Here is a 15,174-nt window from a genome sequence, read left to right as displayed (position 1 = left end):
TGACAAGGCAGCGTCCGCCGATTGTGACTTGATGTTTGGGAGGTTTTTGAAGCCGCTTGTTTTCCAGACACCAGAACATAAACTTACTTCCACAAAACATTTGGACGTTGTTTCTTTAGCACTTGGACTGCTACCAGCAATTAGAAGGACAAAAACATGCAAAAAGTTCATTTAGGATAATAGGTAGAAACTGAGAAAAAGACCTGTTTTTTTAACCTTCTAAACTATTTTATTGATAAACTGAAAAAAAAATACATAAACATCTTTCATATCCTCAACAACAGCTGCATTGAAATGCTAATGATTGATTCCTGCAGCAGAGTAAACATCTGATTAAAGGAACAGTTCACCTTTTCTGAGTAACGTCAGACTCTGTCCAACAAGTTTCACCATAAAGAGGCTGCAGAGTGGCGTCACTCTTTAGATATTTCAGAGATGTTCCTGCATGCAGAGTGAAGGAGGGCTCCTCAGAAGAAACAGTCTGATCCCTCAACACACACTTTACTGACAGAGAGGTTGCAGTAATACTTCAAAAGAGACAAAAAGCACAAAAATCAGCATCTGAAGACAGAAAGGTTTCAGCAGAAGTCTGTGGTTGAAGAGCAGGAAGAGGGCGTGGCCTCAGACTGGTCCATAAACTGGTAGAAGGGTCATCGGGGTGTCGTCACCAACATGGAGCAGAACATGTTTGGGTTGGTGAAGTAGAGCTGCACAGTCTTTATTTTACAGTCTGAAGTTGCTGTGATGAGGCGTTCAGGGGAAGGCACGGTGGCATCTGATTGGTCGAGATCATCCTGTCTCGGTTGGCTCAGGGCGGGGCAATCCGTCAGTCGTCATCATCATCATCACCGCCACCTCACTCTGCCTTGTCCTTCCTCTTGGCGGTGAATGGCACTTTGTTGGCGACTGTAGAGCCCACGCTGGAGACGCCGCCAGCCAAGGCGGAGACGCCGCCCTTCACCAGCCCCACCCCCACCGACGGCACCGTTGTCACCGCCGACTTGGTGATCTCCAGGCTCTTCCCGCCCACCCAGGCAACTCCGCCCACTGCGGCGCCGACTACGCCCTTGGTGACATTGAAGAGGCCGCCGGTGACCCTCCACACCATGCCGGGCGGAGCGACAGCATGATCTTTACCTGGATCTGGAACACAGATCAAACAGAGTTTGGATTTATTGGATCTTTCATATCAACCTGAAGGAAGAACTTTTAATTCCACTTGATAATAACACATAAGTTTGAACTGGAAGTGATCCGTGCCATCTTGCAAGGCATCAAAGCACTGATGAACCAACAAAAAGAAAATATATGGACACAAAGTAAAAATAAATGAACACAATGGCTGCTGTTGGGTTTGACCCATATGAGACAGAGAAGGAAAATATGTCAGACGATGTGGACAAGATACCTCCGATCTCATTCTATGACATAGTTCACTACTTAGGGAACAGGCATAGTCCACCATGGCGGAGCTTTGCAGCCTGAAATCAACAATCACATACAATCAATGTTTGAACGGATTTGTAAAAGACGTACAAACTCTTCATGTGAATAACAAATTTCTGGTGACTGGCAGACTAAGTACCTGTCACATGTTAGTTCACCAATAAGTATTGCAGTAATTATCATTGACATTTATCTTAATTTCACACAGAGGTGAGTGGAGTACTCAAAACTTGAAATTGAGTAATAGTTGTAATGTCCTTATACTGATAGTAAGTTAGATAGGAACAAGGCAAGAGCAAGTTCTAAGCTGGTTCTTATTATTGTCATAGCAACTCCACAAGAACTGCCTTCCAAGATGGCTGTCAGTTACAAAGTTTCCGGAAGTATGATGTCGCATGAGAACTATGTGCAAACATCTCAGATTTGATTTAATTTGATTTGCCTCCCGGAGAGGCACTAGAGTCATTTAAAGTCACTCTGGAGACCCTCAGGAGGCTGGGTTACCAGGGTGACCAAAAGGGGTCTGAATTGGTGCACATGGTGCTGCGACACAGACAGCTGCAGCTGCACACAAACACTGATCCTGCTGACAAAACAACTGGTTCTGGAGTAGCAGCAGCAACATCCGAGCGTAGATTGCACCATGTTCCCCACTGATTTTCCAGCGATTAGACACGTCCCTCAGCTCAGCGCTTACCCTCTGGGGCCTGGCTGTCGGCGGGCTCAGCTTCGTCCGAGGCCAGGCTGGTCCCGGGCTGCGGCTCCACGTTCACGCTGTTCACGTCCTGGAGAAAAACCCTGAACAGTCACCAGGAATTACAACAAAACGGACTCTAAGCACTAATTATACATTAAAGCTACCTGCTCCACTCCTGATTTTTATTATGAAGACTAAATCACATAAATTGAAGGAAAGCTGAAAATTTTTATTTTATTATTTAAAAAATGAACTGAATTATTTATTTGCATCTTTTAATATGTTTATAATATGTAAAAAAAGAAATAAGCTCAAGTGGTTAAATCAAAAATCTGAGTTTTTTTTTAGCTGATTGATAATCAGTTACTTCAATAATTGCAGGAACGAATGATCTCATCAGCTGTGCAGAGTTTTGGACCTGTTGAACACTGCATTTGGACTTCAGCTGATTTTGCTCTAGAACCAGAAATGTTTACATTGTTTTGGGTCAATCAGCTCAACGCAGAGCAGCTTTGCAGCTTACGCTGTTACAGAGTTTTGGTTTGGTCCATCTTTCTGTCCGCAGCACAGGCACAGCTGGGAGACTTCTCTGGTTGTGTCTGGTGTCACTTTCTAAAGCAGGGGTGACAAACTCCAGTCCTCGAGGGCCACTGTCCTGCAGTTTTTCAATGTGCTCAGGTACAAAACACAGGAACGAAATGGCTTAATTACCTCCTCCTTGTGTAGATCAGTTCTCCAGAGCCTTGCTAATCACCTAATTATTCTATTCAGGTGTGGTGCAGCAGAGGCACATCTAAAAATTGCAGGACACCGGCCCTCGAGGACTGGATGTTGACACCCCTGTTCTAAAGTTTCCCTACAAAACGTTGCAGTAAACACTTTAGTTCCTCATTTAAACATTCTGCATTGGGTTCAGGAGGTAAACACAGCTGGATCCGTCTGGTACCGAACCAACTGGACCGGATATGTTCAGCATTCTGGGAGATGTAGGCAGAGGAAAGGCTTTAGCTTCTCAACCTCTGACGGCGATCTAAGCTGTGTTGGCAGGCCTGACATAACAAATATTGCTGGACAATAAATTGTTCCAGAAGTTATTGTGATAAATGATAATATTGTTGCTTACTGACTATTTTCATGTTATATATTGATGACGGCATAATACTCTAAGAAAACATTCCCAGAGATCAGTAAGCTTTCATTTGTAATGAACATTTAAGACTGCAACTGGACGACATTTTAAATATCCAAAATTAATAAACAAAACAACATACACAACAAACAAAGTGAATTATGAAGTCTCAGTAAACAAAACTGTCCTTCAAAATAAGGGCAAGTTGAGACCAAAGACTGAAGACTTTTTGTCATCCAGTTTTGGTAAAAAGAGAGAATGATATTTTAAAATGTTACCATGAAATTAATTAATTTATTGATTATTTTTGACAATTCTAAAGATGGGTGGCATCAACTCACTCACTCTTTGGTTACCTAACAATAACCTGTTAGGTAACTTGCACAACAGCAGTTTAAAGTTTTGCTACTGTGCCCAAAAACTACTAAAAATAATAATAATAAAAAAACAATGATGTGGAGTGAAAACTTTGGATGAAACAGGAAAGGTCATGCCACCAGCCTGGCAGTATTTCAGATACCTGAAACAAAAAACTAATCAATAATGATCGATAGATTGATCTGAAAAACTGCATCGGATAGCTTTACGTGCTCCGATCTGATGTCAAACTGCGGCTTTGTGATGTTCTGGTTCCACTTTTCCTAACATGAACCAGGTTGGGTCCAACAGCCCAACTGATGAAGGCTCAGCTTTCCCCGAGTCTCCTAACCAAACCAAACCCAATCCAGCCTTTCTGACTATTAGCTTGCTGCTGAACTGTTTTCTTCGTGCCAAATGCAAACCAGACAGCAAGCTGGCTTGTTATGAAACTCTGAATCTTGGAAAAAAGTCTCGGGAGTGTTGGGAAAGGCTGCGGCCTCCTGGTGTCTGATCATTCCTCCAAAAGGAAAGGAAAACCAGACACAGAGATCACTGTTGAAACTCAGAGTCGTGTTTAAACATGTAATTTTCTAACATGTTCTCAGCTCACTCTCACTATGGAAGGGTGGCTTTTAATCACAGTTTGTAAAACAATCTGCATATTTTAGACTAGTTTTGGCTCCTGCTGTTCCCTGAATGCTCCATCTTGATGGAGATGTGACACCATGATGTTAACTTCTTCACATTTCAGTGACACAACATGAAGCTCTGAGCTTCACATCTCATTCTGATCTGAGCTTTTTCAGGAGATTTGTCCTGAAAACATATTTTCTTCCCGTCTGTTTTCCTTGTGACCCACAGCTGCAGGTTTTTATCCTCTATCCAGGCAGTCAGAAGAAAAAACAACAACCTGGTGTCTCAGTGAGTTGGACCAGCTGCAGTTTCTGCTCCAGGGCTTTTAAATGTGAAAACAAGCTCGAACTGTTTTCCTGATCCACATCATCACTCCGACCTCATCAGCGCAACTTGGAGCAAGCTGCGCTTTAATGGGGATGCTGGAGCGTTCTTACCTTCACCATTGTTCCCAGTGCTTCTGGCTGGAACACCTGAGCCAGCAGCAGATTGAGAAGTGGGCCGCGGTCTGGGTTTTGGAGGGGGAACCTGAACCCTGCAGCTGCCGGTCCGTCAGTCCGTCAATCCTCCAAACAACCAACTTCTCCAGAGTTTCTGCAGAGCCGCTGCTGCTGCTCTTCTCTCTGCTGCTTCTGCCGACGTGGCGCCTTCACCAAGCACACGCACTCATGGACACGCAGACACCCCGCTGTCAAAGTACACGTAGCGACGCAGCCCACTTCCGGTGAAGACCTCCAAAGTAAAACTCCTCACTTTGTTGATGGATGGGTGGATATAAAACCTCAAACACCAATTTCAGACCTTATAAAATAGCATAAAAAACACAATAAAAATAAAAAATGTTTGCGTTTCAGTTGTTTCCTTCTAATTAAATTGTTTGCTGTGTTTCCATTCAAAATGCGCCTCTAAAGTCCAAAAAACACAATTTCACATTAAGTATTAAATAAGAAAAGCCCCAAACTGTAAAAACATTCTGTTTGATTTTTTTTATGATAGCATGTGTGATTTCTTTTCTACTCATTAAAATTAAAATGTTGAATCTTCAGAAACTTTACCTAATCCACCTAATAAATCAATAATATACAATTGTTTTCAATTGTGTATTTAACTGCAACAGTTTTTCTATGACAGCAGCTTCATATGTATTCAGTTTTCATATGAATCTTTTTTGGAGATTTATTGTGAAAACAGGAAGCGGGGTGACGTGGATGTTGACGCTCCGGCTCCGGATCCTTCCCCGGATCCTGCATCAGCAGCTGTTTTTACTGCCTCCTGTTTTCTGAAGTCTCATAAGTTTAAGTTTCAAGTATTTTCTGTAAGTTCAACACAACACATGCACTTCAACTCAAATCTGGTGAAAATATAGGCAGCAATAAAACCATAAAGTTGAAGCGAATGGAGGAAAAGTTAAGGGTCAAGGGAAGGTTGATGTTGGCAGCAGACGTCACATTGTGCCATTACCTGGACGACTGAGCCAATCAGAACCCCTCCTGGGATCCAGGTGTTACCACAAGCAACTCAGAATGGTTCTGATTACCTGCTGTGTTTGGACCATCCTCCTGTTGATGACCCAGTTTTGGATGAAGCATCAACTGTCACACACTCGGTCCTGCAGCCCAAATCATCACTCATCCACCACCATGCTTTAAAGTTGGTGTGAGGCGTGCCTGCTGATCTGCTGTCCAATCTCCTCCATCATGGTTCTGTCCATCCTGGTCCAATCTGGTCTCTTCTGTCCAGAGGATATTGATTGTTCCAGAAGTCTTGTCCATCATCCAGATGTGGCTCTGCTAACCTCAGTCCGGTGGCCATCTTGGTTCTGGAAAGAAGAGGCTTTCTCCTTCAACCATTTCAAAGAGCACACCTGGTTCCTTGTCATAACCTTTAACCTTTGGCCTGCTAATGGAGGCTTGTAGAGTTTGAGGTGGACCTCTGGGACTTCTGGTTGTTTCTCTGGTGTTCACACTCATCTGCTGGACATCCACTCTTTGACAGCCCATTAGATGTTTTCCTCTCTGCAGAACGATGGACTGGAGTACCAACAATACCGTTAGCTCTGATTTCTTCTCTCTCTAGACTTTGGTTCATAATTTTTTGTGTTGTTTGGAATATTGTTGTCTCTAGTTCTGGAAGTTGGCCATTTGGAAAAATGTTTGATCTGAATGTCTTACTATGGTACAGTTGTTACAATGTGTAACTATGGCAACAAGGTATTGTTTTTACAACTGGAATCAGGTGATTAGCATTTGAAAAGCTAAAATTTTACCTGAACTCTGACCTCAGATCCCAGAAGAGCTAAAAAGGAGAGAGGAAGGAAGATGGATGTACCAGGGTGTATGAAAATGGATGTATGGATTTATTTGTTTATTCATTTAATTAAACAATTCATTTAATTGTTTATTAATTTAATTAAACAGTTAAATTTATTCATTTAATTAAATAATTAAATTAATTATTAATTTAATTAAATTTAATTCTGACAATTTATTTATCTATTTTTTGTCATTTTATTTTAGATATGACGGGTGCGTTAAACTATGTGATGCATCCGTTACATTTTTAACAATTTAGCCCAAACTATTTTTGAATCAGAATCATGCAGGCAGCTATCTTTTAGTTCAGGCGCCTTTTTGGTCGCTCTGTTTGGGGTCCTCAGTGGCGCCGCTCTCAGGGCAACAGATGATAACAGAAACAAATAGAATTGACAAAAATATTCCGTGAAATCGGGCTTTAGTGGACTTTGGATCCTTGGACAACCAGAGATGAATCTCGAGCTGCTCGGTAAATATATGAAGAAGCATCTTTTTATTTCAGCGGCCCAGTTTTTCTGCAGCGCTCCGGTCTTGTTGTGGTTGCCTTCCTCTGTTAGCCGAAGATGCTAACAGCTAAGATTCTGGTCTCTGTACAAATGAAAACTATTAAAGTTGTTAACTTACGTTTAACTGCCTTCACTGAACGGATAAATTAGAATATTTACAAATGAATGTTTTTTAATTTTTAATGTTTTTTAATTTTAATACAAGCAAAAACTATCAGATAGCTACATTTAGCATCCATACATTTTTCGGTTATATTAAATCTAATAACGCCTGGAAATAGTGAGGCTATAGGCTGCCAGCTGATGTAAAGTAATAAAACTAGTTACAGCTTTAACGTTTGGTTATGTAGGGCGGGTTTGAAGTGTTTCCACAATTTATTTCAGTGGAAACACTGAAGTAAATTGAGCAAAAATACCTTATTTATTATGAGATGAGGCAAAGGTAAGGGAGATATGAACTAGTATTAAACAAAAATAGATTTACTGAAAATAACGCGGAATAGAAATTGTAAAATTAAACAAACAACGATTGAATAGACCAACAAGCAGAAGTAACTATATTTAGTTTAGGAGGCGTTTTACTTCACTGTACTTTTTAAAATTATTATATTATTCTAAGGTACTCTTGAGTAAAATCTTTGTATACTTATTTTACAATTGGGTTATTTCTATGTTTATTTTATCTTTGTCTCACATACATGAGACAAAGATACCAATAACCAGTAAAACCAGTAAATACAAAGACATAAAACTTTGTATTTGTGTCTTTCTGGTAAAATATTAAATCGAACGTCACAATCAGTTACTCAGTAGATAATAGCCATTTTGTCAAATACTTCTCTACTTTAACTGGAGTATAAAAACAATGAAGTAGTGGTATTCATATTGTAGCCCAGTTTTGACTGCTCTATGCAGCTCTGCTTATAACTTCATTTTTTCTATAACTGGAGAGTTTATGCTGAAATATGATCCATCTTCTATGTGTTGGTCAGGACTCAGGCAGCAATAAAATACCTTTACAATAAAAAATATTCCATCAGTGTTACAACGTTTATGTATATTCTGTAGTTCATAACTAATTGTTGTCTAAATTTTATAAGTTAACCATCATCGTAAAGTTTGGAAAACAGAGATGTAGTGGTCTGTAGAAGGTTGTAACTTAACAGTTTGCCAGTTCAGTTTCCAGATTCCTGTCAAGCTAGGCCAGCCAATGTCATGGTGATATTGTAGTTTTTGCTCACATGTGACTAAATCTTGTATATGAAATTAGAGCTGTAGAATCTACAAAGTTTCTACAGCTCAAAATAATGAACAGAATATTTGGGACGATGTTTGGGAACCTTTGCTGCGTAATTTCACACAGAACCAGTAAAAATTTTATTTCTTATATGTTAAAGCATCACTGAAATGCTCTGATAAAAGTTTGATAAAAGAGAGCTGTTTAAAACTTTCATTCCTTCTTTTTCCATGATCTTTTCCATTGAATGTTTCAATTTGTGACGTGTCTCAGTTCTCCTCATACCGTTTTTGTATATGTTGCTGTTTTGATGACTTTAACATTTAGCCTGTTTTTTACTTTTATTTCTGTAGAATCATTCGGGCAGAACTACCCAGAGGTAAGCCACCATGTTTTAATCCTCCCTCAGCTTAATGAGGTGTTAGGAATCATCTTGGTTAATATTTGTCTCCTGTAGTTGGTTAGTAGAGAGTTGTTGGCTGTGATAACTTCAGATTTCTGTGTTCAGGAGGCAGATGGCACCCTGGACTGCATCAGCATGGCGCTCACCTGCACCTTCAACCGCTGGGGCACCCTGCTGGCCGTGGGCTGCAACGACGGCCGCATTGTGATCTGGGACTTCCTCACTCGGGGAATCGCTAAGATCATCAGCGCACACATTCATCCCGTCTGCTCCCTGTGGTGAGGCACGGCCGTTCAGGCTGCAGGTTTCTGTCACAATGAAAACGTTGTATGACAATACGGAGTAAATCTGGTCTGATCTATGGAAATGGAGACAGGCTCTGCTGCGTCTCATGAAGACAGATTTTGTGCTGAAGTCTCCTGTGAATGTTATATTTTTGTTGGGTCCAGTTGGAGTCGAGACGGACACAAGCTGGTGAGCGCCTCGACGGACAACATCGTCTCTCAGTGGGACGTTCTGACTGGAGACTGTGACCAGAGGTTCCGCTTCCCGTCCCCCATCCTCAAGCTGCAATACCATCCTAGAGACATGTGAGCGTCTGTCTCATCGTCTGTCTCTATCCAGCAGGACTGAATTGTCATGGTTCTGACCAAATGCTGTGTGTGTTTCAGAGACAAGGTGCTGGTTTGTCCCATGAAATCAGCTCCGGTGCTGCTGACGTTATCAGACTCGAAGCACGTGGTCCTGCCTGTGGATGACGACTCTGACTTAAATGTGGTGGCGGCGTTTGACCGGCGGGGGGAATATATTTACACCGGCAATGCCAAAGGAAAGGTTGGTAAAGTGTTGGGTTGGGTGGGTATGAAGTCTAGAGGGTAAACTGGGTGGATAAAGGGTTGAGTTGGTGAACTGGTCAGTTAAGGGTTCGGTGGATAAACGGTTGGGTTGGATTCCTAAAGAGTTGGGTCTGGACGGACGGAGGGTCAGTCTGAGATGTCACCATGATCTGTCTTGTTACAGATTCTGGTGTTAAACACCAACACTCAGGAGCTGGTGGCGTCCTTCAGAGTTACGACCGGCACCAGTAACACCACCGCCATCAAGTCCATAGAATTTGCTCGAAAGGGCAGGTGAGTTTCAGAGAGGCTCTTGGTCCAATCTGTCTGGTTCTGTTGGGGCTCTATTGTCACATTCTGAATATGAAACACTCTAAATGATGCGGTCGTTAAAAGTTCTCGTTCTCGTCCTGCAGCTGCTTCCTGATAAACACAGCTGACAGGATCATCAGGGTGTACGACGGCAGAGAGATCCTGACCTGCGGCCGGGATGGCGAGCCAGAACCCATGCAGAAGCTGCAGGATCTGGTCAACAGGTACCCGGCGCCGCTCTTAACTTGGCCGCTGTCAGGGTGTGTGGACTCCTAAAATGACTGTTTCCTCTCCAGGACTCCATGGAAACGCTGCTGCTTCTCTGGCGACGGCGAGTACATCGTGGCCGGCTCGGCCAGGCAGCACGCCCTCTACATTTGGGAGAAGAGCATCGGGAACCTGGTGAAGATCCTGCACGGTACCCGAGGGGAGCTGCTGCTGGACGTGGCGGTGAGAACGATAACCCGCCGCTTTCTGCTCCGTGTTGCTCCAAATTATTTAAACCTGTCTCTGCTGCCCTCCAGTGGCATCCTGTTCGACCCATCATCGCCTCCATATCCAGTGGAGTGGTGTCCATCTGGGCCCAGAACCAAGTGGTACGACAGACGTCAGCTGCAATTAGATCAGTCAACAGCTTGACATGGATGAGTTTCCACCTGATATTCAATCTGACATGATCAAACTACATTCTGTTTCTCTCTCTCTCTCTGTGTGTCTTTCTGTGTGTGTGTCTCTCTCTGTGTGTGTGTCTCTCTCTGTGTGTCTTTCTGTGTGTGTGTGTGTTTTGTACAGGAAAACTGGAGCGCTTTCGCTCCAGACTTCAAAGAGCTGGACGAGAACGTCGAGTATGAGGAGCGGGAGTCTGAGTTTGATATCGAGGATGAAGACAAAAGTGAACCGGAGCAGACGGGTAATTATTGTGCTGCTGGTTCTATTGGGTCGCTGGTTCTATTGAGCTCTGGGTTCTAAAGTCGCTGGTATTTTTGGTCTGGATTTGTTTTCCCGTTTGTCTCCTTGCGGCTCAGACGTGACCTTGGAACTGACCTTGGTTTCCTGTTTCAGGCGCAGACGCTGCTGAGGATGAGGAAGTGGACGTGACCACAGTGGATCCCATCGTCGCTTTCTGCAGCAGGTAAACCAGCTGGATGAATCCAATTCCTCTCAGATACATGAGGGGGTTTAACAGGACTCTGAATAGTGTGGTGTACATTTCTATTCAGTCCCCTACACACTAAAAGACAAGAAAAAGCATAAAAGCAAGATTAGTGCATTAATCATTTTCTCTCACTTCAAGTTAGTGAATCCCATGAAATCCTACTAAAGTTTATGTGAAGCTCAAATGGCGCCAGACCTGACCTCCACCAGAAAGAACCAACAATCTTGGAGTTCAAAGTTGATACAAATATTATCACCATTTTTCTTTCTAAACAAAAATTTAATTTCCATTTTTCTTTAGAAATTTTACGTTATTTTACCTTCATAGTCTGTCGTCCTCTTGCTATTGTGATTTATAGTCAGTTGTTTGTTTTTAAGGATGTGCACATCTTTAATTTTAATTCAGTTAATTAGCCTATCACATTTCAGCTGCAAGGCAGCTCAAAGTGCCATTAAAAATATAAAACCGTTCCCAATTATGAAACAAAGAATAAACATTATCAAATGATGTCAAAATCATCAGACAAATTCACATCAGATTTATTGATCAGTCTTCAAGTTATTATGAACCAAAGGCAAGTGTAACCAGGTGCAGCATTCAGCTTTCATACACTACAAATCTGGAACAAACTTCCTGAAAACTGCAAAACAGCTGAAACACTGAGTTCCTTTTAATCCAGCCTTAAAACTCAGCTGTTTAGAGTTGCTTTTGAAACATTATAAATGAAACATTGATAAACTACCACCAGACAAAATGTTATGTTTTATTACTGACCGTGTAAGTAATAGAAACATAACAGCAGCACTGTTCCACACTTTGACAGTGAAATATTGTCATAATTAGTGGTTTTGTTTTCTGTTTATGTCCAGAAAATGAAGATTTTTAGGTGACTCTTTACTCCTAACTTTTGAACCTTCTCTGATCACATTGGGGCCAGTAAATGTTCTCCAAGCTGTTTTTGAGTCTCTGTTTGTTTGTGCAGTGACGAGGAGCTGGAGGACAACAAGGCCCTGCTGTACCTGCCCATCGCCCCTGAGGTTGAGGATCCAGAGGAGAACCCATTCGGGCCACCGCCGGACACCTCGGTGCCGCCCGGCGCCACGGACGACGCGCTGCCAGGCGGCGACAAGAAGCAGAGGCAGCCGTCATCTGAAGGGGGCCCGGCCAAGAAGAAGGCCCGCACTACCACCATTGAACTGCAGGGGGTGCCCATCGACGGTACGAAGGGCAACTACGGGTCTGGTTCTGCTGAGGAGCATAAATGGGTTTCTGTTTGTTAAATTTACCTTTCCTGGACTTATTTATGAAGCAATAAATCAATTAACAGCTATATAAATTAAAATGAGCTCAGTAATTTTCATTTGAATGATTTATCTTTTTTTCTCATCCAGTTTTTGGTAGAAAAAGTCTTCAGTCTGGTGCTTTGGTCTCCTCTAGCTCTACTTTTCAAAGACACTTTAGAGACTTTAGAATCCATTTCATTTGTTTTGTTTATTTAATTTGGATATTTAATATATCTTCTTGTTCCAGTTTTAAATGTTCACTAGAATTTAAAGTTGATTAACTTTGAGACTAAATGTGTCACAATAACACGCTTTGCTGGGTGATAAATCATCCCAGAAGTTATTGAGATAAATGATATTCAGATCAATAAATGATAAAGTCTCTGTAAACAAAATCCTCCAAAGAAATGTCTCGTTTCATCCAGTTTTTGATGGAAAGACAGAAAAAATAACAATGAATCAAATGGAAATTAGTTTGAGTTTTTTAATTCATCATGTGATTAATTAATTTATTGCAAGAGGCCTGTTGAGATGGCAAACTTGTATCATTATGTTATTATCATTGTATTACTTGAAAATGGTCTCAAAACAACACTATTGTTTACCTTGGTAACTTCTGGAACAACAAAATGTGTTACTGTGACAGGCCTATGATTTATATTTTAATCTGTTCCCCCAGCCTCCTGAAAGTCCGACCTTTCTTTTGTTTCCTCAGAAGTGCACCCCCTGCTGGGCGTGAAAGGGGACAGCAAGTCCAAGAAGAAGACAGCAGGTCGGCCCAAAGGCTCCAAAGGTAAAGACAAAGACTTCTCCTTCAGGCCGAAGCCCTACAAGGGCGAGCGGCCCCCGTTCCCCATGGGGCCTGAGGCCCTGAGCAGCTCTGGCCTGGGGGGAGGAGGAGGAGGAGGAGGAGGAGGAGAAGGAGGGATGAAGGTCAGGGCAGAGGGGGCCCTGGCGACAGGTAAGCCCAAACCCCCCACCTGCTGCTGCTGCTGAGTGTGGCTGACCTGCTTAACAAACCCGGCCTGTTCCCAACCCCTCTGTGTGCCGCTTTCAGCCCCCGTTCCTCACCTTGAACCACCCAGCTGCCTGCTGCTCTACACCTGATTCACCTGTAAACATGAAGATCTGCTCCAATATCTGACTGATAGGGCTGGACAATAAATCAATAACGATATATATCCCGATAGACACGCACTTTGAAAGAATATTAGATATTTATAATATTAACTGACCTCTGATCCAGAACTGCACAGCATTCTGGGAGATGTAGGCTGAGGTTAAGCTGTGTCTGCTCAACGTCTAGGTTAGTGAATCAACTCTCTCACTCTTTGGTTACCTAGCAACAACCTGCTGAGTTTAATGCCCCGCCTTCATTGTTTATGAGTTACTCTTCCTGGATCCCTGAACTCATGGAAATACTTCAGATATACGATGGATGACAGATTTATCATGCATATCAATAACAAATGTATCACAGATCACACAAAAAGCTGACAAATACATAAAATATACAGTAATTAACGACTACAAGCATGTAACTCCTAAAAAGCTTTAGAGCTCCTTTTTAAAAACTGACTGCTGTTCAGCTTTAATTAGAGCTCCCGTTTTATTGCTCTGTAAGAAGAGGTGCGTTTGAAAACATCCTTTAACTGCAGCTCTAGCTGACATATCCTTATAACTAGTTGAAAATAAAAAAACATGAACTGAAAACTCTGGATAAACTGAAAAACGTTTAGCAGAATTTCAGATATTTAAAACAAAAACCTAATCAATAATTATCAATATGGACCGATATGAAATGCTTGTGTTGTGATGAGTTTTTCAGCCATATCGTCCAGCCCTACTGACTGAGAATAGGTGAAAGCTGCTGCAGCCTCTGATCCAAATGGGCTTTAGTTGGGTTCTGCTCGGTGGTTATCCTGCAGGCGAGCTGATTGGTCCAAATGAACTTCCTGCTTGACCTTTGACCCTCCTGCTCCCTCTCCCGCCTCGCTTTGCGGGCTTTCTGTGTGACGTGCTTTGGTTCTGCTCGGGTTCTGGCTGCTGTGTCCCAGATGTCTGTCATGTTGGTATTAATGTTGGACCTGAACGCTGCAGCTTCACGCATTTATTAAGAATCGCCTCTGCAGGCCCGAGTTTCTGATTTAGGACCAGGGTGTTTGACCGTTTCTGACTGAAATTTATTAAATGAGATTTTCAAACAGATTTCTGTTGCAGTGTCTTCGGCTCAGCATCTTTGACCTCTGACCTCTGACTGTCCTCTGTATTCCTGCAGGGAGTCTGGTCTCTCAGGCATTCAAACAGCACAACATTGGAGGGATGGACTGATGGCGAGGAGCGCCAATCATCTCCGTCTCAGACAAACGGACTCAAACTTTATGTTGTGAACAGACTGAATTTCTGCTGAGCAGATCTGAGATCAGCCTCACAGGAAAACTCCTGGACTCGGATCTCCGACCAGAACCGGGAAGCAGCAGACATCCACCCGTCCTCCTGTCTCTCTAGGATCCGTCTTGTATAGAAAACCTTCAAGTCCTCGTAGTCTGTTGCCCTTCCTGTTTTTATACGTATTAAACTGTGTGATTTATAGTCGGTTGTTTGTTTTTTAATGATCAGGTGGTTCTGGTACACCTGAACCGTCACAGGTTCTAGACAACTCTGACGGGTTCGGAACAAACATAATTGGTGTCAAACGTTTGTGCAGCAAAAATCTTCCATTTGTTCTGCTGTCATTGTGAAGAAATGAATAAAAAGATTTCCAGAGGTCAACGAAAATTAATGTTGGAACTGTCACTTAAAAATGCTTTGGTGCTGAACTATGAACATGAATAGATTCATTTTAACAGATGAAAATAATTTTG

General features: G+C 42.3%; 2 protein-coding genes across 3 annotated transcripts; one reads left to right on the top strand and one right to left on the bottom strand.

Moving 5' to 3' along the window:
- Nucleotides 1-189: 189 nt before the first annotated feature.
- Nucleotides 190-4,946, bottom strand: zgc:153675 (uncharacterized protein LOC768179 homolog). Its single transcript, XM_055050181.1, has 3 exons — nt 4,703-4,946; nt 2,144-2,231; nt 190-1,143 (listed from the first exon to the last, which is right to left on the bottom strand). Exons 1-3 carry the CDS (start codon nt 4,709-4,711, stop codon nt 857-859), a joined length of 384 nt encoding a protein of 127 aa, XP_054906156.1. The 5' UTR covers nt 4,712-4,946; the 3' UTR covers nt 190-856.
- A 1,969-nt stretch (nt 4,947-6,915) lies between these two features.
- On the top strand, nt 6,916-14,902 carry rbbp5 (retinoblastoma binding protein 5). Of its 2 annotated transcripts, none has more exons than XM_055050148.1 (14): nt 6,916-7,046; nt 8,674-8,699; nt 8,829-9,001; nt 9,173-9,313; nt 9,395-9,557; nt 9,744-9,853; nt 9,976-10,095; nt 10,168-10,321; nt 10,396-10,467; nt 10,664-10,781; nt 10,934-11,003; nt 12,010-12,245; nt 13,026-13,103; nt 14,589-14,902. In XM_055050148.1, the coding sequence occupies exons 1-14, from the start codon at nt 7,028-7,030 to the stop codon at nt 14,639-14,641; spliced, it is 1,533 nt and encodes a 510-aa protein (XP_054906123.1). In that variant the 5' UTR covers nt 6,916-7,027; the 3' UTR covers nt 14,642-14,902. The 2 variants fall into 2 exon arrangements, with proteins under 2 accessions (XP_054906123.1, XP_054906122.1); XM_055050147.1 differs by having other exon boundaries at nt 13,026-13,271.
- The last annotated feature ends 272 nt before the right edge of the window (nt 14,903-15,174 follow it).

This window comes from Poeciliopsis prolifica, unplaced genomic scaffold (assembly GCF_027474105.1).
Source record: "Poeciliopsis prolifica strain line A6 unplaced genomic scaffold, Auburn_PproV2 SCAFFOLD030, whole genome shotgun sequence".
Taxonomy (NCBI): Eukaryota; Metazoa; Chordata; class Actinopteri; order Cyprinodontiformes; family Poeciliidae; genus Poeciliopsis; species Poeciliopsis prolifica.
The sequence above is the reverse complement of the archived record's forward strand: the minus strand, read 5'-3'. Positions and strand labels throughout refer to the sequence as shown.